Below are 25,021 nucleotides of genomic sequence, written 5' to 3'. Positions count from 1 at the left end.
AAGATAAAAATCGAATTTGACATATACCCTTTTTATTGCAACGATGGAATCCAAAGTATTCTCATCTTGGGAAGAGAACATTTATACATACATGCGCAGGAGATATTAAATTTTGGTCTAATGTTTTTCCTTTTTGTATTTCTTGGTCTAATGTTTTTCCTTTTTGTATTTTCCTTATTATAGCTCAAGATGTGTATAAAACAGAAGAAAGAACAATCGAGACCTAGAAAAATAAAACCTAAAACAACGGAAAGAAAAACAACACACCAAATGTTGTTTCAGTGAATAACAAAACAAAGAAAATTTAGTGGATTAAACTACCATTGATTCAAACCATACTTGAAACTTTTAGTCTTAGATTTAATCCACCACGAAATCTGAACATTCACTTTATCTAAAATCTAATGAGATGTCGGTTCTTTATGACCAAATAGACGTTTATTGTGTTCTTTAAAAATCTCATGCACACGTCAACTTTGTATGTCGAAAACAAGCTTGAGATTCCTTGTTATTAGAGTGAAACCCTCTAAATTGATATGCATGCAAAGAAGCAACATTCACAAGAGCATTAGAAATGCTTGGCCAATTAATGACACCACGCGTAAATAGATAATCTTTTATAGAAAGTATGTGTTTAAGGAACCGTCATGCAAATAACGACACCTCTAGATAAGCAACTTTATTTCAAACAAGTTACGAATGAGCAATCGATTCTTCCACCTTTTCTTTAGTAAGCTATGATAAACTCATTTGACTTGACCAACTATATGAAACATTATCCACGTTATACATTTATTGAAAACTGTTAAATATTAATTAAACGTCACGTTGTTGCGTCGTTTTATATTTATTAACTAGTTAGATCGTCAACTTTATCAATTTAAATTCATCGAGTTGACTTATCCACTACCCGTTACAAATTCATATTATTAAATGGTTTATCAACTATCCCCTATTTTTCTTCAAACGGACCCTCATTTAAACAAAATTTTCTTCAAACTCAAATAGTAAAAAATTAACTACATCTTATGTCCAAATGTAGGAAAAACAATACAAAATCAGACAATTTACGTCAACCAACAATAAAAGTTGAAAATGATCTCGACTCTTAATTTAAGATTCAACATTTGATATCAAAAAATTTATGATGCAATTTTTTATGATGCAATTTATGATGCAATTATTACACCGTATTCTTCTTAGATTGGTTAAAAAAATCATACATTGGTTCAACATTCACACCCCTGACCCTGATATAGGATAATTGTTTCTGTGGAAGTACTGTACTATACTACATATGTATCTTATGGATTAAAGAAAATCCAGGACACAAATAACAGTACTAGTATTATATTTTTACTGACGCGACCTAATTAATTCCGTAATAAGGGATCACGGATTGCGTAAATATAAATTAAAAATATACTAGAACTACATCTGCGTAGGGATTGCCGAAGCATTAGAAAAAGTGTTTAACAGAAAACAAAGATAAATAAAAAGTTTTTCACTCTGCTTACCGTGTGTTTAAAGAAACGGCGACGTTTACACAGAATAAACCGTTAATTATTGACATAACTCCGTTACCCGCCGCAACGTCGTTTGTAAACGGAGTTTATATTTTAACGGAGAAAAAAAAGAATAGAAAGCAAATAAAACTGGATGGCGAAAACACAGAGAGCAGAGAGAAAGTATATAAAAACATCTTTCATCTCAATTATATATCAATATCAATTCTCAAACTCAACAGAGAAAGTTAAAGGGTCCGACCCAAGACCTCATCTTTCGCTGCAGTGCTCGTTTTCAGAGTAACATAAGAATCGATAGAGAAAAAAGTGATTATAAGAAAAAGCGCGGCACACAGAGAAGATAGCGCTCGAAGAATCTCTTCTACATCGTGCTCTGCTTCAAGTGTCGCTTCTCAATTCTCACTTTCTTCTCGTTCAACACTTCAATCACTCAATTATCATTACGGTAATTCACTGATTTCTTCAATTTTTTGTTTCTTAGTGGAAATTCGCACGCACTCTTAACTCGTTGTTTGGATCTTTACTTTTTTTCACTTTTTTTGATGTATTAACTTCTGAATTTTCTTGAGTTTAGTGATTTTTCAAGCCGAATTATGCTAATTCGAGTTTTAATGTCTTTAGTCTAATCAGAACTGAAAACGTGTTGAATTTTGAAGTTGAATTGAATTTGAATTATGATTCTTGTTTGTAATGTCTGATTTCAGATTCTGTGAAATTTTTAGCAGGACGCTCTGTGATTGAAGATTTTGGAGTAAAATTGTGATTATCGAACGACCTTTGTGGAAGTCAATTGCTAAATTTTCGTTTGATATGCATGAACAACAATTAGTAGATAATTCACAACATAATTCGATCCTTAAGCTCTTGATTTGCGATTAAGGACGCAGTGCTTGAATTCATAGTAATTTGTAAACTAAACTGAACGAATGTGTCTCCGATCTTCAACCTAACAAGAGAATTACGGTTTCTACTAAATTCGGATCTGATCGAAGCAGCGAATTCTTCATCTCTGTTTTGCCTTCGGAATTCAGAGATAATTTAGTGTTGAAAAGTAGTAACAGAATTGTGTTCTATGAGATTTGACCGAATTTCAAAATTCCGTTGAATTACGTACCAGAGAAGAAAATTGAGATTCAAGTTTTGATGGAGCTTCCTCAAGCACGTTCTTATGGAGCCGAAGGTAGTTATGATTTTATTATTATATTATTATTTTTTGAAAAAGAAAATCAATAATAATTAATTTGATTTGAATTAATATTGTTTGGATGAGATTTTCTGAAACTTTTCTGTGCGGAAACAGGAACAGGGAGGAAATCGACGCATGATTTTCTGTCGCTATACAGTAATTCAACTGCCGAACAAGATCCAAGGCCATCTGCTCAAGGTACTGTATAATTTGTTTTATAATTTTTGGTTATTGTTATGCAAAATGATTCGGTGTGTGAGATTTTTCTTTCCTCTGTTGTTGCCATGTTTTTCTCTGTGACGTGGGGATCATGGTGTAAAACTAAATATCGTAGTATAAATTCTACATCACGGTCAATTTTCTGCCAAATAATTCAACTGTAAATAAAAGCAGTTATACATCATGCTTGTTCCTGCACGTGACCTGTATTTAATCACAGGATCTGGGCCATGCTTTTTATTTATGGACTGCGTATTAATTATATTATTATTATTTTTAATTAACAAAATTTCCTATGGTGGATTCCGAAGGATTTAACATCAAATGGAAAAGTGTAAATCACAATGTATTTTACACCGTCCGATAAAGTGTGCAGCATGAGGATGGTAGGGGGCCCATTTTGATGGACTTGTAGTTGATTTGACATTTCACATCAGGCTCGATAAGGATTGGCATTCCCGTGTGCGTGTGGTGTAGTTTATCTGTTCTTTTCGTTTGCAAAATCACACTAATCTCAGTTCACCAGATTAAGATTTTATAAGAGAATGAAAATGAAAGGCATGCATTTTTGTTGTTTATCTAATATTAGTTATTTTTTTTATAAACCAAGTAACTCTGCGTGCAACTATGGTGATTAATCTAGTTGAATATGATCATGATAAATGAGAAAGTTATCCTTACAAAGAAAATTTGAATTCAAACCTTGGTTAAATTGAAAGAAATTTTTATTATCTCATTAAAATGCAGTTAATCTTCGTTATTGAACTAACACAACATACATCTGTTTACCACTTTTTGCATTTTAGGAAATCCATGAGTGAAAACAATATATATTGTACCCTATACTGTGAGATTTCCTTAAAGAATATAAAGATTTTGGTGTTTTAATTTTGGGCTAAAAACCAGTATAATGGTATTACTATATTCTTTCATATGGACCATTAACTTTCAATTGTTTTAAGATATAAGATCATATTTTTTTTTTAAATTATTTGAAAAATTTGTTTACAAGTAAAATTTACAAGTATGTTTAGTAATTAACTAACAAAATGTTTACCACTTTTTTCATTCTCCTCATTTTTCCATTATTAACTAATAATAGCTAATATTCTATAAATAAATATGGCAGAGTAGAGTTTAAAATAAATTCCTCAAATTAATTAATAATACATGAAAGTTTTTTTTTTTGACAAATAATAATAGATGAAAGTTATAACAAACATGAGTTGAGGATTGTATTTTAATATTAAAATGATTCTTTTTTTTTTATTTATAAATTTGATAACTTTAATTGAAACATGTTTGTAAATCAGAACTCAGCACTGATATATGTGTTACTTCAAAAACAAGATTTATATTATGTGTATGTAACAAGTGTATGTTGCAGAAACAAAAAGTTAATTTTACTAAGAAATTTGACATTTGTTTTTGTATTTTATTGTCACATTGTAACAAAAATTAAGCTATAATAAAAAAAAATTAGATTCGTAAAACTATTTAAAAGATGATACAATATTTGTATGATGTAAAAATGATTTCATATTCTCCTGAAAATAGTTTTTTATTTTATTTCATATTTTACGAATCCTAAGAAATAGTTTTGAAAACTGGAAAAAGTTAATATTACTTGCCTGCGCACCATTTAATGCACTTACATGTCATATGCTCACGAGTTTTTTGCTTCATGCACCGTATTTAACCAAAAATGAAAACGATATGTATCAGCTTTTCACAGAATCGTTTGCAAGATTTTCGCAGTAGTGTGTTTTTTGTTTTCAAAATTCTTTCGGTTAATTGAAGGAAATTTTACTTCCCTTGACCTGCATGTCATACATTTCCTTCTTTCATGCATGAACAGCAAGTTTCCTCAAGACCCATGATTTCTTGCGGCCACTAGAGGAGGTAGAAGCCAAATCCAGTGCCAAGGAAGAAGCCACAGATGAAATCTCATCGGTGGTTGAGAAGCAACCCCCTTTAACAACACCAGCTTCATCAGTTGAGCACCTCTTACCTGGAGGAATTGGGACTTATAGTATCAGCCACATTAATTCCTGCGTGAATAATAATAATCAAAGGGTTCCAAAGGCAGAAGCATCATCACTTTTCACTGTGCATCAAGCAACTAGTGCGGATAGAAATGATGACAACTCCAACTGCAGCTCACATACTTCAAGCGGTTTCACATTGTGGGAAGAGTCTGAGATTAGAAAGGGAAAGACAGGAAAGGAGAATAATGTTGGGGACAAACCCATTATAGGAGGTAACCATGAAATAATTTTTGAAGATGTTAAGTAAGAAGTATATATATATTTTTTTATTTTGAATCAAGCAAGAAGCATTATTTAAATGGAGAATAATAAGGATAATTCAACCCATTACAACAGCATACACTTTATGCTTTAAACATCCCATAGAATTTGAGCACAAATCAGAATAATATTACAAGATTTTCTACACTCTTTACATATGAACCAACCCCAAGATACTAACACTTTAATTTGAGCTATTACATTAATTACAGCATCACAATTAGCTTTTTTTTTTTTTGTTAACAAAAGCATCACAATTAGCTACTAACCCTTGAAAAACATAAGGACCGGATAATAGCAAACCAAATGAAAATTATTTATTATCTCATATCATAATTGAAAGAGTTTATAAAGAGAGACACTCTTAACTTAAAATAAAAATATGAAAGTAATAGAGATAGAAAATGTTTAGGGCGTCACTTTCCTGCATTTTCTTATGATTTCATATAACGTGCATGGACACACACACACACACATGGCCTAGAAGTATATTTAAAGTAAAAAAACACTACAACATTTTTTGTCAACAACATTGTCTAAAAGTCGTTGCCTAATAATACCCAAAAAACCGTAGCTTTTACTACTGGAATGGTCTTTGAAGTGATAACTTAAACTGTTAGTTTTTTCTTTCGCCAATGGTTTTGCCTCGCATAATCGATTCATGAAAATAACTGATTGAAAGGGCTTTATTGATTTTATGATATAATTAATACTTGACCCATTATTTTAAAAAATTATCCAATCATACCTGTAATTATTTATCTTATTTTCTTAAAATATATTCCTTGCCAATTTTAGTTGTTTATGTTTGTAACGTGAAATTACGCCTTTTGTCTACACCACGGATGAAAGTCATCTTAATTCGGTAGCTATATAAATTAAACAAGTACAAGAATATAGTGAAAGTACTAATTCATTTACAACATTTGTTCCAATTATTTTCTCGGACGTTCTTCGTACACATGAATGACACTAGATAGGGTGTGGCGGATTACCTGTCTAGGAAGTCAGCTTCAACGTTAATTAGTTAGATTTTGAGGAAAAAAAATGTTGTACTACTAATAACAATGATCAAATATCAATTGTATAGTATTTGCGACGGTAATAACATTTCACAGCACTTTATTATGTGGCAGATTCTGCTGCTAAGTTAGGTCAGTGGACATTGAAGGAGCGAACGTCTCAATCGTTTTCTAACAATCATCATGGCAGCTTCAACTCTCGCTCTTCATCTCAGTAAGTCATATTACTCTGTACAATTTATTTTTAACATTTTTTACTCGGAATAGTTTCCTTTTAAGATGGTTATGTAATTAAATATATGTTTATGCTGAACTTTTTGCACTTGATACAATAGGACAACTGGACAGAAGAACCAGAGTTTTATGGAAATGATGAAATCTGCACAGGATTGTTCCCAGGATGAAGAGCTAGAAAATGAAGGAACGTTTTTTCTCAAGAGAGAATCCTCGAATGTTCAAAGAGGTAATTTCTAATATCTCCTTGTTGAGAAAGGCAGTAGCATGCGCATGCCTCTTTTAAGTTTTATTTCAATAAATTAGAATATTATGAGCTGTCTCAATTAATCAAAGCTAACAGCAAGTTAAATTTGCAAACAATCAATTAATCAACGATAATAACAAGTTAAATTTGCAAACAAAATTTAGAGTGTGATGAAATCATGAAAATATCATTTTAACTTTGTGATGAGGGAATCAGAAACAAATTACATTTATTTTCCTTTAATTATAGTTGCCAAATTTATTTTTTAGTATTATTGAATGTTGATGTTGTAGACTAGCAGTTCCCCTTTTCATTGATCTGACTAACTAGTGTTTTGTAAGTGGTTTTAATATTATGTCTCGGTACTTTAATACATGTGCCACAACGAGTTATATACTCAAAGGGTTTTTATTTGCTTTCTAAATCACTTGTTCGAAAAGATTTTACGAGGTTAACATTACTGAATTATTTGCTGATTATTTACAGGAGAACTAAGGGTGAGAGTGGACGGCAAGAGTACCGATCAAAAGCCAAACACACCAAGATCAAAACATTCTGCAACAGAGCAGCGAAGAAGAAGCAAAATTAATGACAGGTTAGTCTTACCTACTAATATGGTGATAGAATTTTTTTGAATGTTACAAGAGACACTTGCAAACTGCGATGGAGGTGTAAAAAGAACTTCCCTTTTCTTAATTATGAACTGCATGCTTACTCAGTACTCACGTAAATAGTTTAAGAGAAGAATTCCGTGCTATTGGGACTTGGGAGTAGTGTAACTGGAAGGTCCTAATGCTTAACGAGTTAGTTGTACTGTTTTAGTCATAGTTTCATTCTTTTTTAGAAAGGAAAAAAAAAAAAAAAAGGTGTACCCTAAAAATGGCTTTTAGGAAAAGTAACAATGATTCCAATTAAGTGGACTTTATTAGATTTATGGTTTATGGGTTTGCCTTGTTCAGCCACACTTTTACTGGGGTTGGGATTGTCTGGCGGCTTTGGTGAGTGCATTGTATAAGCACTCAGCAGTTATAGAGCATTGTCTGCTTCCATCATTACCTGATTTTATTTGCTCATAATCATCTGATAGAACATTTGAATCAAATATGTAGGTTTCAGATGCTACGAGAGCTTATTCCACACAGTGATCAAAAGAGGGACAAAGCATCCTTTTTGTTAGAGGTAAATTCATACGGTTGGTGAAAATTTTGTTTTTTATATGTGTGTGTTATGCTCATTAATGTTTAATCTAAATTATTTGTAGGTCATTGAGTACATTCACTTTTTACAAGAGAAGGTTCATAAGTATGAAGGTTCATTCCAAGGTTGGAATAACGAGCCAGAAAAACTGATGCCATGGGTAAATACCACACTTTCCTATCTTAAGCTGTGAAAGATTTTATAAAACAAAATAATAGCTTCATTGATGGATTTACTATTTTCTGTACCTCCAGATCATTTTATGAGAAACGTTTGAGTTATATTATTTGTCCTAGACCTAATAGTTTTGATTGTCTGGTCCTTTATTTCTTTATAAACATGATCAGAGGGATTATCATTCAAGTTTGATGTCCTTGTTGGAATTGACTGAGCAAAGAAGATGCTTGTCTTGTTTAAGTGGGTGTATCAATTAGTATCACATAGCCTATTGTTAATGGATTTAAATTTAGAAGTAATAACCATCCAAAAACTGATTCACATTTTTCAATTCAAAGCAGAGAAATAATGACAGGCCAGCAGAAAGTTTTCAATCTCGTGGCGCAAATGGTGGGTCTAATCCATCTCCAACATTGCTGTTTGCTTCAAAGGTTGACGAGAAAAACATCACCATCTCCCCAACAACTCATGGGGGTATCCATAATGTAGAATCTGGCTTGAGCACAACAACGGCCATGAAGACAATAGATCATCCGTCTGGAATAACAAACAAGGCTTTTCCAAGTCCTATTTCTTCCCAACCAAATTTCTTAACTTCAACCCAAATCGGAGGTTTAGGTGGAGCAGTGTCTCAGCTCAGACGTAGATTATCATCTGATGCAGAGAACACCAATTATCAACCTTCAGTAGAATCTCAGACTATGACTTCAACCAGTGAAAAGCTGAAAGAGAAAGAGCTCACCATTGAAGGAGGTGCCATTAGCATATCAAGTGTGTACTCACAAGGGTGAGTGTTTATCTTATAGTATTCATTTGATTAGCGTATAAATTAGAAGACAGTTTATTTCCTTTATACTATTTTGAAGTTGTGTTGGACATGATATGGATTCATCCCCTAGTGAGCATTTGTGGATAGAAATTGGAGATGTGGCAGGTGATTGTGGAAGACATATTCCATCCACAGTCATCTAACAATTCAATATCATACCTACTAATGTATTTATATATTCACCCAGCCATGAGGATTAAAAAACTGTTTGCTGCAAACTTATTGAATTCTGTTTGCAGCCTAAACTTGGACTTACTTCACTGCCTTTCTCTGAATAGATGTCCACTTGTGCAATTCATGTTGCTGTAACTGCAATACTGTGAAAGTCCATAATTTCAATTTGCTTCTTAATAACTCTATTCATTCTTACCTCTTTATGTTATAGTTTACATTTCTTCTGCTAAGATTGTTTGTAGTGCTACCCTGTTCCATTCAAACAATTCATTATACAATATTGATGCTACTATAAATATTTCCACAATATATGGATCAACCTAGCATGTTGTTGGAAAACTTCTAAATTCACTAAAATTCAAAATTTCTTCTTTTGTGATTTTCGAGAACTGCCCATTTTCTTTTCTCGAAATTCTTGCAAATGATAAATGTTGTAATTAGGATGCCAAATTGGTTTTTGTTAGCATTTTCATTTTTTTTTTATATCAAAGTAAATGTGCTATACTTGGACAGGTTGTTGGATACACTTACACATGCCTTGCAGAGTTCAGGAGTGGATTTATCACAGGCTAGCATTTCGGTGCAAATTGAACTTGGTAAACAAGCAAGCCTCAGACCAAACATACCAATGCCAATGTGTGTTTCCAAGGTATATTTGCTCAAATTGCCCTTTTGTAAAGTCTTTTTATAAACATTGCTACTTTCGAACATTACATCAAAGCTCCACATTATGAAACCATGTATTATTATCTAATTTGTCGATCATTTTCCCCTAGGATGATGAAGATCCTTCTAAGAATCAAAGGAAGATGCGCTCTGGCTCTAGAGTCACTGGCTCTGAGAAATCTGATCAAGCACTAAAGAAGCTGAAAATGTGCAGAAGTTAATTCAACCGTTACATTCATTCTTTCCTTAATAATTTTTATCAATTATTTGGGGTAACTTTTTAAAATTAATTTTTGGAAGGGGTATTTATTTCCTGTGCTGGATTATTATCCTGCATGGATGAGATTGACTGTACATGTAGTGTCTTAGTTTGTTGGGATCCTTAGGCTCCCCCCAACAAAATAATATGCATCATTTTAGTTTCTAAATATATATAATTATAGAGGCCTCCCATACTGATCCAAGCTGTTTTTGATTCATAGCTTCCATTGCTGTAAATTAGTAAACTCTTGGTCTTTTATTTGCTGCATATTTTTTTAACATTGATTTTGGTGGTCTTGTGTATTTTGCTTGAATTAGACCTCTTCCGTAGCTCATTATTTATAGCCTCACACCCTCATTGTGATAGCTAATAAAAATTGTACCTATGAGATACTTTTCAAGATTTGTTTACTTGACCTTTCCTTGGATTGCTTCTATTAATTCTATCCTTTTGTTGGTCTCGTCTTGTGTAAGTTAAAGTCTCACATTTGATGAAAAAGTGAATGTTGAGCATCATATTAGTGAAATGAGTCAAATAGCTGAAAGGGGCAATATAAGAAATGTGAATGTGGACTTTTATAAATAAGAGAAGGCCACGGAAAAAATGCATGAAAATTGTGATGTCATAATCATCTGCCTTTCCACCTATATTCTCCTTCTTTAGATTCTTACTAATTCTTCCTTCTTATTGTGCTCATTCAAGCTTATACATTAGCTATGAAACTTATTTTACTTTATCAATTCAATAAAACAGTTTAAGGATTCTACTCCGTCTATTACATATAGCTAATGGTTTAAGGTTTTTGGTGAAATTGTGATATTTAATCCTATTATATGCATGTTTTTAGCCCAATTGATGGTCTCCATACTCTCCTCTTATTCCAACACTTTTGATATAAAATTTATCTTATATAACATTTTTTTTTTTTAAGGAATCTTATATAACATTATTTGTTTTTGCAAAATGTTTTTTTCAAGTTATTTTAATGAATTCTTCCAAGTAAACACATTCCATTCTAGGAGGTAAAATGTCACGGGATCGTCACTAAAAACTAAAGAACTTCACGTAGTTTTCCACTTCATTAATGTGAAATTTAAGATAAGGTAAGAGCGAAGGCTTGTTAAAAACAAAGACTGTGGCTTGCCGTCAATTAAGATTAGGATTTTAATCTGTGATCAATGATCAATCACTTTAAGCTAAAGCATTTGACACACACCAACTGTCTTAGTTGATTAATTAATTAATTAATTAGTATTTTGCTTGATTATTGCTCTTGTGAAGCGGTGTTAATTGAGAAAGAACATTGTGGCCAATCCTGACATGACGGAAAGCAACATCCATTATTTATATAAACCACGTGTCTTCAAGGAAATTAAATACTATTTGCTTCTTATGATGGTCCTGTATTAGTGTTAGCATTAGTGAGTGACCACCAGTGACCAGAGACACTACTCAATGTTTTGGTGTTTAAATAGTACTCCCAAGCAATAATAATATTAGTATATACTAGTGGAAACTTTCTCACTGATAGGGTTTCTTGGATCATTCAAAGTATATATTAGTAGTATTTAAAAATTAGAAGCTAGAAAAGTTCATGAGAATTTCCTTGGGATGCACTTCACATTCAATTTCCCAATAATAATGTTTTCTTATTTTCCAAATTTTAGCACTTCACATTCAAATTTTAGTTTTTAGTGACGATCCCGTGACATTTTACCTCCTAGAATGGAATGTGTTTACTTGGAAGAATTCATTAAAATAACTTGAAAAAAACATTTTGCAAAAACAAATAATGTTATATAAGATTCCTTAAAAAAAAAAAAATGTTATATAAGATAAATTTTATATCAAAAGTGTTGGAATAAGAGGAGAGTATGGAGACCATCAATTGGGCTAAAAACATGCATATAATAGGATTAAATATCACAATTTCACCAAAAACCTTAAACCATTAGCTATATGTAATAGACGGAGTAGAATCCTTAAACTGTTTTATTGAATTGATAAAGTAAAATAAGTTTCATAGCTAATGTATAAGCTTGAATGAGCACAATAAGAAGGAAGAATTAGTAAGAATCTAAAGAAGGAGAATATAGGTGGAAAGGCAGATGATTATGACATCACAATTTTCATGCATTTTTTCCGTGGCAGTACTAAAATTTGCTGGAGATAGGCAAAGGAACAAAAACTTGCCAAAATCTTCTTCATGCCTCATGCTATGAGCTACAAATAATACCAAATCTCATAGAATGCATGACATGTTGCATAGTAATAATAACACATACAAACCGGAACATCATTCATATATTGTTGTCCAAAACAATCACAATCTTGGCAAGGCAAGACGTCAAACGGGGTGTATAAAGCTTATTCACCCAACAACCACTTAACTCAAATTATTTCATCATTAATGGAATAAGCCAAAAATCAGACGGACCACATTTGTCTGGTTGCTTTTTTTGGATGCGTTTGTTACTTACTACCTGTCCCTGTTTGGGAACATAAGCCTTAAAGAATGGAAGTCTACTTTACCACCAACCTAGCTATAAGCTTACAAGACATTAACATACGAACATAACTTGTGAAAATATAACTAGACTTAATGATTCTATTTGAAATTTCTAAATCATAGAGGTGACCTATTCAACTCCAAAGAATTGACTAGTTGGTGTAACATGATTGAGAACCAATAAATGATTTGTTAACATTAAACAAATAAACTAAAAAAATAACTTATCTATAGTATTTGTCATAACTGATAAGGAGACAAATTCCTTTCTGATTGCGTTTTTTGGTTTGGAACTATAATTGCTCTTGAACTACCGTTGGTTGATAAAAATGTTTACATTTAGCAATTAGGCTTAGTCCAGGATTAAATAGGCCCCTCTTATGGTTAACATATGAACCACATTTTTTAACCCCTAGATAAATGATAACAAAGTTGATAGCTGAAATTAATTAAGGATAATTATATCGAGGATATTTTAAAAAATTGCAAAGTAATCCCTAATACTTAAGAAGTTATTTTGCTAAATCATTCCACCTATCATTCCCAAAACAATAAAATTTGGAGGCATTGCAATAATGCAGGAACAATCAAACTTTTTACTGTATATGATCTCAAAAATCACAAAGACAGAAGTGTACCAAAAAAAATAGGTAAAAAATTATATATTATGTATAAAGAAAAAAAAAATAATACCAGTGGTTTAAGCTTCCACAAACTGCAGATCCAGTAATCCAAATTTGTATATGAATATGAATTCCTCCGTGTACAATGATGTTTAAACTGCACTCACCCTGCAATGTCAGGGTGGCTACTATACAAGAATGTGATGGATTTTTTTTTTTTTTTTAAAGAAAAACGAATGTGATGGATTATTGCATATATTTATTATATAGATAAAAATATAAAGTATCCCCCGGCTGCTTTTGCTTGATTAGAATTTTTGCGAAGGCTATCCCACTCCACCTTCTTTTCTCTATGTCTGCCTCTTTTCTTGATACAAAAAAGCCGTCGTGTTTGTTAAAACTGAATAGAGCTAATTCAATAAATCTGTGGTAGAAAACCAAGTGTACCAGGAGATGGTACATGTAAAATTCCATTATTTTTCCAAACACATTTGTCACGTGCTACTCAGCATATCATTTGATGGTTCTAAACATTCCTCTGGGTTGGAATAGAAATAATCCTCTTCTTTGGGCTTGTCAGGAATTACCAACCTTTTACTAGGGTTACCCATGCGATGAGCATGTGATTCCTTCACAGCTGAAGAAAATTGGTCCCAGTTCAGTGCACCGTTATTGTACTGATCTATTAAATCAACTAAGAGCTTTCTGTCCAGTAAAATCGTCTTCTTGAACCCAAGATATCTGTATAAGCAATGGAAGGTTGTCAATTCACTTGGCTAAGAGTAAGACCAACTAATAATAACACTATAACAGTAAGATCTGAAAACAAAAACTTCAAATTTGTCTCTCAAAAGATGTGAATATATAATAGTTCCGGTATAAGGAAAACACTTTTCAGTTTTCAACAAAATAGTTCCGGTATAAGATATTGGTACTTCGATAAAACTCAAATTTGGAATTTTGTTTATCTGGAGGTTTAATGGAAAGTATCTCAAGCACACAACACAAACCACAAATTTTACTAGCTGAACTGTACCTGCGGTGGCCCGCAACTACTTTGGCCATATTTCCATCATATGTGGGAACAAAAATATCACTCTCTAACGACACAAGATAATCCAATGCTGCCATCTGAGATGAATGATTTTGAAAGAAACGAAGGTCGGATGGCTCCAACAGTGTTTCCTTCCTGACCTGTTTCAACAACAAAGTGGAAAGGAAAACAGTAAGGACATGAAACAATAACATACAACAATTACCATGCTGCCTTTAGTTTAGCTATAAAGTTTACCAATTTTGGGTACTCCTTTGAAAGACTTGTCCGTCTTCTTTCTCCACCATATATTTCACCGGCTGCAATGTAGATTTGAATGTTTCGATCAATGTCAAGAGCCCTTAGTGTAAGGGCAGTCTCCTCGGGTGTTAGAGGACATAAACCATCTCTTCTTTTCAAGTCGGAATTAATTATTTTCTCTTTCCACCAAGGATAGGCATATCTGCCAAGCACAAAAAATTGAAATTTGAGGAGGATTTATAGCATGTCTCTTTACAACATCCACAGTGATTGAAAAAATAAATAATTGGACTTTTGAAATAGGTGAATTATGCAGTTTAATTATCACCTCATTCTTGTCAACTCTTCCACCTCATCACTGTTACAACCTTGAGTACAGCCAGAAAATGCTAACATGTCCATCTCATACCTAAGATGAAGGACCAGAAATGGACCGTTTTTCCTTAGAAGCTTGATCACCTTTCTGCCCAACTCCTCTATCTGAGAAGTGAATCTCAGAGCACCAAAATTAACTCTGCATCGCAGCTTCTGAATCTCTGGAGGTTGGCCGTTATTGGCCAGCCGAGCATCCGTTCTATTTAGATGGACAACTTTGTGCTTTTGTATCAAGGGTAGAATCTACAAGAATAAATATGCCATTTGTTTTTAATTAGCAAAGGAGAAAACGACAACATTGTAATCAAGATACATAGTGTGAAAGATACGATCACATTGGCTTGTGGATACTAAAAACTAACCTGGTTCTTATAGTAAGATATGTCGGACCAACTAACGGGTGGCATAGTGTAAAGGAAACCACGTTCCACTTTCAGCTTGAGTCTAGGAGGCAACTCTTTCAATATCCGCACCTCATCTCTCAAGGATGTGATAAAATGATCCACATCAAATATGTCTTGGAATTCACTGGAACATAAAAACATTAAATAGTCAATGAGATAAGAGGGCAGAACACCTTCAACTCAAACGGCATTGATAAGGTTTTCATTTGTCGATAAAACAAACAGGAATTGAGTGAGAGACTCACCTAGGATCAGCCCAAAAGGATGTTTTATCAAGTTCAGGAACTATAAGCGTGACATTTAAATATCTGGCAATGGCAACCATGTCACATATCTGCACAGTTGAATTAAATAATCAGAAACGCAAACGGAAACAGTACAGGATAACTTAGTTGCACAATGACACAAACGGGGAACATAATCACGAGTTAGACATCTAACAATTCAGTATTTAGTCCTCAAGATTGTAGGGTCAGACAATTCAGTATCTGGATAAACAAAATTCTAACACGAAATTGAAAATGCTCGATCACATTAGCCACTTTGAGATGATCTCAATGGACTAACTTGACCGGCCTACCAACAGGATCAAGGAGGATTTTTAACTTCAGATCAAATTATATAACCCCTACATTTCAGGACTAAAATCACGATTCAGTCACTAAAAAAACCACATTGCGCAAACCACCCACCGCTGCTCTCATTTGATTCAATCCTCCATTGCACGAAACCATCAAGTACCCATTGTTTTTATAAACTCCTGATATCACAACAACGTAACATCAAAACAAAAACAAAAATATTAATAATCATAAATCAGAATTAGACAAGGTAACAACAAAAAAGTAGTAATCACAAATTAATAGAAACAAGTGCATGAAATACTCTAAAAATAGCAATAAAACAAATTAGGAATAAGATTATAACTTAATTAGAAAGTAAAAAAGGTACTAACTCTTGGGAGGAAGAACTGGTGGACGCAGAAACTGAACATTATTATCCAAAGCTCTAGAATTTGATGCAGCAGAATCTACATGTGTAAAACACGAAGGCCAACCCTTAAGAACTCGAGGACCCCACAAATCACCTATAGCTGTTAATTGAACTATACAAGTCCACAATATCACCGTTGTAGTTGCACGTATCATCCACAGTTTCATTCTACCTCTTCCTGAACCCGAACCTAAACCCGAACCCGAAGCTAGTCTCTCTTTTTGTGCCTTCAAACCCATCCAACCCAAATCTTGCCACTTGTAGTTATTGCTTTTACTCTCTGGTTTACACATCTTAACTTACTCAGATTTTTTCATACCATAAACCCTAAATGTAGATTTAATTAAAGAAATCTTCAAGATCCGTTGTTCAACGAAACGACACCGGATCGAAGTTATCAACTAATCACTAATCACACAGTATTCTTCTTCACCAATGCAGACAAGAAATACAGTATGAAATTGAGTTCAAGAAGCATAAACGAAATTTAGCAGAAGTGAAACCGCAACAAATAAAAATTAACCGCGCGGTTATTTTTTATATTGAGGAGGGAAATGTTGTTGAATTTGAGGAAATGAAGGTGAAGTGTGAGAGAAAATGGAAGGTGCTCCGGCGAGAATGTGGTGGCCGGAGAGCGAAGAAGGAAGAAGAATGAATGAATGAATATTATAGCCGATGGAGGTGGTGAGGAAAGAGAGAATAAAATGCTAAGAAAGACATTCGCGCAGTTGACACATGCTCCTACACCTATACCTACAACCTTGCTAACCTAACCATGGTTAACTTCACTCTTTGGAATTTGGATTGCTTCCCCTTAACTCGTTCTATAGTTTAATACTATTATTTTATGATGATGGTTCTATGTAGTATAGTATATAAACCACATGTATATATACTACAATACTTTTTGCACACTTTATGATACAAATAAATTGATATGTTAACTAAAGAATATTGAAAATTTGAGTTGTATATTCTAACCACAAAGTTTCTTCATTCATTGTCTTCATCAATTTATTGTTGATTGTTATTATTGTTATTATTATTTTTAGTCTCTATAAAATTATCTAAAAAATATTATTCAGCTTTAGTCATTGGTTACATTTTTTTTTTAACAAACTAAAATGATATATTATAAACAACAATGGGTCACTCTGCATAAAGTGTGCAAAGAGAGAGCCACCCAAGAGTATTTACACAAAAAAATGTGCTAACAAACAAGGGCACCAAACAAAGCAGACAAATGAGAATTACAAGTGGACACCCATACAATGGATTGGATGTTTCCACCACTCATGATAACTAAATTGAAACATCGCCTGTTTTGCTTTAAGTCATAAAAAAGAATTAAATTTCACCTTCTCAAGCATACTAAGAGAAGAAAACACCACATTTTGAAACACACGGTTACTCATCTTCTTCCATAACACCCAAACAGAAGCAAACCAAAATTATTCTAAGGAATAGATAAGTAACTCTAGGCAACCCCGCCATGTTAGTAAACTGATAATAGTGCTGACGAAGGTTACTAGGCAACACCGAAGATATACCAAGCCAATCACAAAAAATATTCATTTTATAGGGATGATTTTGAAAACAAAAAATATTCATTTTATTATAAATTTTTCATAATATAAACTATATCTATCAAATGTAGTAATATTATATGGAGGACTAAAATTACAGTTAAAATTTAATAAGATTAAGCTTAAAAGTTTATGATTACGTGGAATTAAAAACATATTTAACCATTATTATTATTTTAAGATCATGTTGCTTATATCATTTTTCCTATCAATGTTAAACTTATAACCCACCCTCATCAACCATGATGAAGCAGACTAACAAGTTCTCAAACTAGTGGTGAACATTCAAAGGTTCTTCGAGAAGAGAACAACATAAAGATAACATGAGAAACAAATAACACATCGGAGGCCTAAAGGCCAAGATAAGGGCAAGCCTTAACAAAAAGCACGTATTCCACATGAGTATCCGCAATGAAGACACATATTTTTGGTACTTAAGTATGTTTCACGTGTATACATTATTCATTTATATTTTTTTAATAGTTGTATTTAATAAACACTAAATTCATCTAACACAACATCTCACACAATTTTTTTAAATAGAACCCATTAATCAACTATCAATAACTACTATATGCAATTATGTATCAATTTTTTAATATTAAAAGAGTGTGGGTCTCACTTAAAAATGTGAGTCTTAAGTGAGACTTTGAGTCCCGTAGGATCCCAAAAAAATTTCTCTCTGATGGGGTACCTAAAAAGTACTTAATCTTAAATGATTAAGGGCCTGTTTGGTTTGGCTTCTGAGAAGCAATTCTAGCCCAAAATCAATTCTCTACAGTGCCAAAAGCAATTCTAGCCAAAAACAACGTGTTTGGTTCAGCTTTTCAGAATTGCTTTTATCCTCCAAAAGCAATTCTCCATGAAGCTACAAATCCTAGCTTCTAGCTTCTCTAGAATCAATTCTCCTTGAACAACGTGTATAGGTTTGTATATTTTATTATTACAACATGTTATTTTACTTTATTGCCCTTTATCAATTCTCATTCTTAATCAATTCTCCTTTAGCTATGTCTATTTTAGTAATTATACATTCAAAAGCAATTCTACATAATTGCATCCAAACATAAATCATTTTGTTTAATCAATTCTACATAATTGTATCCAAACATAAATCAATTCTCTCAGAATCAATTATATTCAAAGCTGAACCAAACGGGCACTAAGACTCTTCCATTATAGATGGTCTAATTGGTGATATAAGAAGTACCAAGGTCGGAAAAAAAACCATGAAAAAAAGTCAAACTATGGTTTTTAAGAAGGCTTAAATATATTTTTTGTCTCTGCATATATACTAACTTTTTGTTTTAGTCCCTTTAAAATTTTCTTTAGACTTTTAGTCTCTATAAAATTTTCAATCACAACTTTTGGTCCCTATTTTTAAGTCATCTCATGCATTTTTTAATAAAATTATGTAGAAATATGTAGAATATTGTAAATATCTTTAAAAAAATAGAAAAAAGATTTTTTTTTTAACAAAAGATGAATTAAATATGAACTTTTAAACACCAAAAATATAAAAATTCATATTTAATTCATGTTTTGTTAAAAAATTATTCTTTTTTTAAGAGATGCTTATAATGTCATAAACTTTATTGCAAAAATTTATTCAAAATATGAATTTTATATATGAGTTTATTTAAAAGGAGGACCGAAAATGAAGATGAAAAACTTTTAGGAGACTAAAAGTCGAAAAAAAAAATTTAGATGAACTAAAACGAAAAATTAGTATATTTATAGAGAACAAAAATATTTTTTTTTTGAGAATTCCTTGCCTTTAAACACTTATTAGCATCTATCTTATTATTATTATTATGGTCTTGCTAACAAATGTTCCAAGGACATTGTTTAAAGGACCATAAAAAAAAATTGTCTTAAAAATACAAGTCATAACACATATAAAAATCATAACTACACAATTTCAATGTATATCTATTACTTTTTAAATGCTTAAGCAATATCCTAAAAACATTTGCTAGGATTTTCCCAACCCTTATTATTAGAGGAATGATATGTGAACATCTCTTTTGTACAACCAACAACTTATTTATTATTTTTTGACTAATTTTGATTTGCATGCTCCTCATAATGTTGCATTAGTTGTCTAATTTTGGTTGTACACATAACACAACTCTTATTATTATTATTATTACTAGCATGTACTCATCATTTTGTTTTTTCATTAAAAAAAGCTACACAATTTATACGATAATCTGAAAAAATAAGTATATTAAAAAGGATGTTTGACCTAATTTTATTTAGATTATCATATAAAGAAAATGAAATGGAGTGAATTAGTTTTTTTTTTTTTTTGAGAGAATGGAGTGAATAAGTTTCTCATGTGTGATTCACATAGACAGGCACGTGGCGTTTGTTGATTGATGGATTTAATACAACCCATTTGGAAGCGGTAGGTGATTTGCGTCCGTCGTATACGTATGAGCCTTGCCAGTCAATCTATCATATCGTTCCCACAGGGCCGACAATATATCGTGATACGGTGGGTTCAATATATCGCGTGATATTTTTTACCCAAATATACGGGAGCTAATATTTTGGTTAGTACTCTAAATTTTTTGTACAAAGAGTATATTTTATTTTTATTATTTATTAAGTAATTTTTTTTTTTTTTTTTTTACACTTAAATGTTGAACGAAGTGTAACACTGTGGCTTTTTAAGTGATGATTAATTACGTTAATTTAATATATTTTAAATAAAAAATATTGTTTCATTAGTTATACTAAGTAAATTGAGAAATAGTCATCGTGAACTTAACTCAGTTGGTAGGGACAATGCATAAAATATGCAAGGTCCGGTGTTCAAACCTCGGCCACCACAAAAAAAAAAGTAAATTGAGAAATAAAGTAATAGGGTTTTGCTAGAAGCCACCCATGTAGGTGTTTTTAACAATCCACACCTCTAGATGTGATTTCCACTTTTTAGTTATAACTTTGTTAAAAGACACCTTCATAAAAATTAGTTGGTGTCTTTTAGCAAAACCTATATATATATATATATATATATATATATATATATATATATATATATATATATATATATATAGGTATATAGGGGTTTGCTAGAATACACCCACTAGTTTTCATTAAGGTGTATTTTAGCAAATATATAACTAAAAAGTTGTTAAATACACCTTAAGGTGAATGTTGCTAAAACACTCATTCTAAAAAATAAGTGGGTGTGTGTTAGCAACTTCTATAGACATTTGCTAGAATACATCAACTTATTTTTCAGAAGGTGTGTTTTAACAAGTTATAACTAAAAGTAATTAAATACACCCTAAGGTGTAGCTTGCTAAAACACTCCCACATAAAAACAAGTGGGTGTGTTATAGCAAAACTCATATATATATATATATATATATATATATATATATATTTGTGTGAGTGTAAGTTTTTTGGTTTTCTTTTTCCAGAAAAAATGTTATTTTTCTGTCTTCATCCTATTGTTTTGAAGGAAAATATTTCTAATCAAGTGTTTCGCCAAAAGATAAATTAAATATAATCAATCAATTCAGTCTAACCAAAGATAATTATTACAATTTGCTTACATTGTCGACATTTCTCGTACGAAACGTTATATTTTGGTTATGATTTGGTGTACTTGTATTTGGACTATCTGAAAGGACAAGAATAGTTGAATTTTCTCGAATAAATCAGCCACCACTCTGCCGCTTTAAACGTCTATCTTTTAGGTGGTTTACAGCTCTCTTTAGTAATTTTGCTTTTTATTACCATAATTGGTGGTGTAGCCCTTTGTTGAGTATGTGCATTGGCTAGCTGCATGGTTTCCTTTTATTTCTGAGTTTTTCAGTTATTTTAAACTGTGTAACTTTTGGCTTTATCGAGAGGCTTCTGGAAAACGAAACAATCATGACTTGTTGATTCTTAATGGAGACGGAGATGCACTAAAGAACGCATGTTTGGCAAGCTTTGGTGACCTCGTTAGAATTTAGATGACACAACGGGAGCTTCATATTTGGGTATCATGGGAGTTTCATATTTGGGTTCTAGGTGTTGTTTGTGATTATCAAACTTTGTTGGGAGATTTAAGTCTACTGTCTATTACTCCAACTTTTTGCAAGTGGTTTATTTAGTTAAAAACGAGACTCATCATTATTCACCTTAATTTGTGATATTTAAATTTTAATAAATATTTTAACTAAATGAATGTTTAATGTATTGATCTTATTAGTTATTCAAAACTATTGCCCTCGTGAGCTTAGTTCAATTGGTAAGGACAATGCATAATATATGTAAGGTCCGTAAGGTCCTGAGTTCAAACCCCGACCACCACCAAAAAAAGAGTTACTCATAGGTATCTAATCTTAGAACTATTCTTCTCAATAAGAGTTACTCATAGGTATCGAATCTTAAATAAAGAGATCTTCTCTTGAGAATGGTATAGGTGATAAAGATTTTTTTATTTTATTTTGAGTAAAGGTAATAAAGAATGTTAACAAGTGCTATTAAAAAAGGGAAATGCTAACCGATGCCCCAGGGGCACTGGTTAAGCATACTAAAAAGGAAATTATACAGTAGTTAATACATTGAAATTGTGTAATTAATTTATAAAAAGTCAAAAACAGCTTCCTTTTATGATAATAATTTCCTTTTTTGGTATGCTTAACCAGTGCCCCGGAGCACCGGTTAGTATGACCCATAAAAAATTACTGCATATACGATGAACTAGCCAATCATATAAGAGAAATAATAATGTTATTTCGAGAAAGAAATATTAATGTTAGAACTTAGAAGGGTTACTCTTCACATGCGAAACTTCAATGCTACTGTGCTTGTAAACTTTATCTCTCACAAAAATAAATGATAGATACTGCGTGAAGGGAAAACAACATATGCATGACAGCATGAGCATGAGCATGAGCATTGAGCAGAGGGTCTTTAGATTGGGACTTTTTAGGAGCAACATTGCTTCCACTTCATTTCCTCTATTTAATTCTCTTCCACCAAAAAAAGAAGAAGAAATAATACTAGGAAAATGTTAACTTGTGCCCTCAAGACACAAGTTAATGATTCAAATATAGAAAAAACTTATTGGAATGTGTGCATTGCATTTAATATTTAACTTTTTAATCATAGTTTTAAAACTCGGCTCGGTCATCGACTCGGCAGGGGTACTGAGTCAATGGTCGAATCGCATGACTGAACCGGATCAACTCGGATGACTCGGTTAGATAACTCGGTCTTGAGATTAAATTTATATAGTTATTTAACCGGATTAAATCGGATTTAATCGGTGACTCGTTCACTTAAAAACTAAAAAAAGTGACATGAAATATGTATATTAATATATGTACAGCTATATTTTAATGACATGAAATAGATTTTGTTTTGCATATATATTAATATTAATATTGATATAATATTTAGATTTCCAAAAAAAAATGTGTTGTGTATATTATTATTATTTTGTAAATATTATATTTAACAATAATTTGCTCTTTTTAAAAAGAAAAAAATGATGTGTTCTCTCTTGTTATAAAATTAAAATGTAATATATTTACATATATAATATATTTCAATTTATAACAAAGATTAAAAGTTGTTGTAGTGGTTAAGCTTCCAACTATTCATTTTAATGTCCACGGTTCGATTTCGATTCCTATTGTTCCCAATTTTTTCATATTTCAGATTTTTCTACAAAAGTCCAAGTTGTTGAAGCATTAATTGATATTAAATGTATTAAACCGCACATTAATTAGTATTATTAATCTGTGCTTAATGACTAATTATGACAGAAATTGAAAAAAATTTGCAAAACCGGATTGACTCGGAAAACCGGCCGAGTCACCGGTTTCCACCGGTTTTTAACGAGCCACGCCGATTTTAACCGGTTCAATTGCATGACCGATCTGATAAACAGCTCGAACCGGTTACACCACCGGTTCATTGTCCAATCGGTCGGACCGGCCGGTCCGAGCCGGGTTTCAAAACTATGTTTTTAATCATTTAATGCACAAAATTTTAGACAATATTTCTTCTTTTAGGTTTCTTAACATGTGCGCTAAGGGCACAAGTTAACACTACCCATAATACTAATACCTTAGCGAGAAATAGGCGACGATAAATTGGGGATACAATGAGTAGACTCACTCGTTATTACACCGCTGGGAATTCTCCTAACTTTATCAATATCTCTTTGCCGTTAAGTCTCCGTCAGTGTCGGTTCCGCCGCTGACTTCTGATATGAGAACGGTCCACTAATTTAGGTCATAGGATGATTATTTAAGCCACGTGTCAGTATCTTAATTGGTATTCCATCACTTTGACGATCCACAAAACCCATCATTGGTTACTGTTGCACAATCGTAATCCTTGATGCAATTGATGGTGGGTCCCATAAGATACGGTGGCTCCTCCCCATACTCATTCTTTTTTTTTGTTTTTTTTTTGGGATCATTTTAATTTCTGAAGGAGAATTTTATCTGCCATTCTAATCATAATTAATTGGGATTTTCTATCAATTGTGAGAAGTCGACCAATGCATGAAGCATGCTATAAAATTATGATGGGTTTTGCTAACCAATATGCTTAAGGTACTACTCCCTCCGGTCTCAAATATAAGAAAAGATTCCTTTTTTAGGTTCATTGAATAATTAATGTATCTGCTTTACAATGTAGACCACATACATTAACTACTCAATGAATCTAAAAAAGGAATATTTTCTTATATTTGAGACCGGAGGGAGTAGTTAAGGAAACAAAAAATAGTAAATTTGTATTGAATTCAACAATTTTTTAACTTTTAAAAAGTAAAATATATTATAATTTTTCATCATTTTTCAATACAACATTTATAAGTTTATCTTCTTAACACATGCTCTAAAGACACTCATTAGCATTTTTCAATTATGATGATTTTACAAATTAAAATGAACGAATCACCCGTAAGAAACCAAAGTTCAACTTTTTTTTCTATTAATTTTGATAAGACTTGCACTCCTAAGTTTGTTAATCCATTTTGCAGTGACATTCAGCGTGTGATATTCTCACATCTAGTTGACATAATCTTTATATCTTTTTAAATACATTTGACATAGCCTATATTATATCAATTGCTCTTTGCACGGTTATTGTCAAAAAAGAAATTTCATTTGCTATTAAGCTTTATTTGGTTAGGAAAAGAAAGTGATATGAGATATTTTTTTGC

General features: G+C 32.1%; 2 protein-coding genes across 10 annotated transcripts; one reads left to right on the top strand and one right to left on the bottom strand.

Moving 5' to 3' along the window:
• Positions 1-1,720: 1,720 nt before the first annotated feature.
• BIM1 (basic helix-loop-helix (bHLH) DNA-binding superfamily protein) lies at positions 1,721-10,448 on the top strand. 9 transcript variants are annotated; one of them, XM_085737514.1, is made up of 12 exons: positions 1,721-1,971; positions 2,252-2,706; positions 2,827-2,910; positions 4,790-5,191; positions 6,377-6,476; positions 6,598-6,725; positions 7,230-7,338; positions 7,853-7,922; positions 8,005-8,100; positions 8,459-8,904; positions 9,634-9,769; positions 9,897-10,448. In XM_085737514.1, the coding sequence occupies exons 2-12, from the start codon at positions 2,670-2,672 to the stop codon at positions 10,005-10,007; spliced, it is 1,719 nt and encodes a 572-aa protein (XP_085593640.1). In that variant the 5' UTR covers positions 1,721-1,971; positions 2,252-2,669; the 3' UTR covers positions 10,008-10,448. The 9 variants fall into 9 exon arrangements, with proteins under 9 accessions (XP_085593640.1, XP_085593638.1, XP_085593643.1 ...); XM_085737512.1 differs by having other exon boundaries at positions 8,456-8,904; XM_085737517.1 differs by having other exon boundaries at positions 2,249-2,706.
• A 2,808-nt stretch (positions 10,449-13,256) lies between these two features.
• Positions 13,257-16,970, bottom strand: LOC146902021 (rhamnogalacturonan I rhamnosyltransferase 1-like). The gene is made up of 8 exons (XM_085737510.1): positions 16,209-16,970; positions 15,946-16,013; positions 15,499-15,587; positions 15,212-15,377; positions 14,803-15,092; positions 14,472-14,676; positions 14,217-14,374; positions 13,257-13,921 (listed from the first exon to the last, which is right to left on the bottom strand). Exons 1-8 carry the CDS (start codon positions 16,537-16,539, stop codon positions 13,675-13,677), a joined length of 1,554 nt encoding a protein of 517 aa, XP_085593636.1. The 5' UTR covers positions 16,540-16,970; the 3' UTR covers positions 13,257-13,674.
• Between the last annotated feature and the right edge of the window lie 8,051 nt (positions 16,971-25,021).

The sequence above is a fragment of the Medicago sativa genome, chromosome 8 (genome assembly GCF_051527215.1).
Source record: "Medicago sativa cultivar Bolivia chromosome 8, Bolivia_mono, whole genome shotgun sequence".
Lineage (NCBI taxonomy): Eukaryota > Viridiplantae > Streptophyta > Magnoliopsida > Fabales > Fabaceae > Medicago > Medicago sativa.
This window is presented reverse-complemented; position numbering and strand designations above follow the sequence as displayed.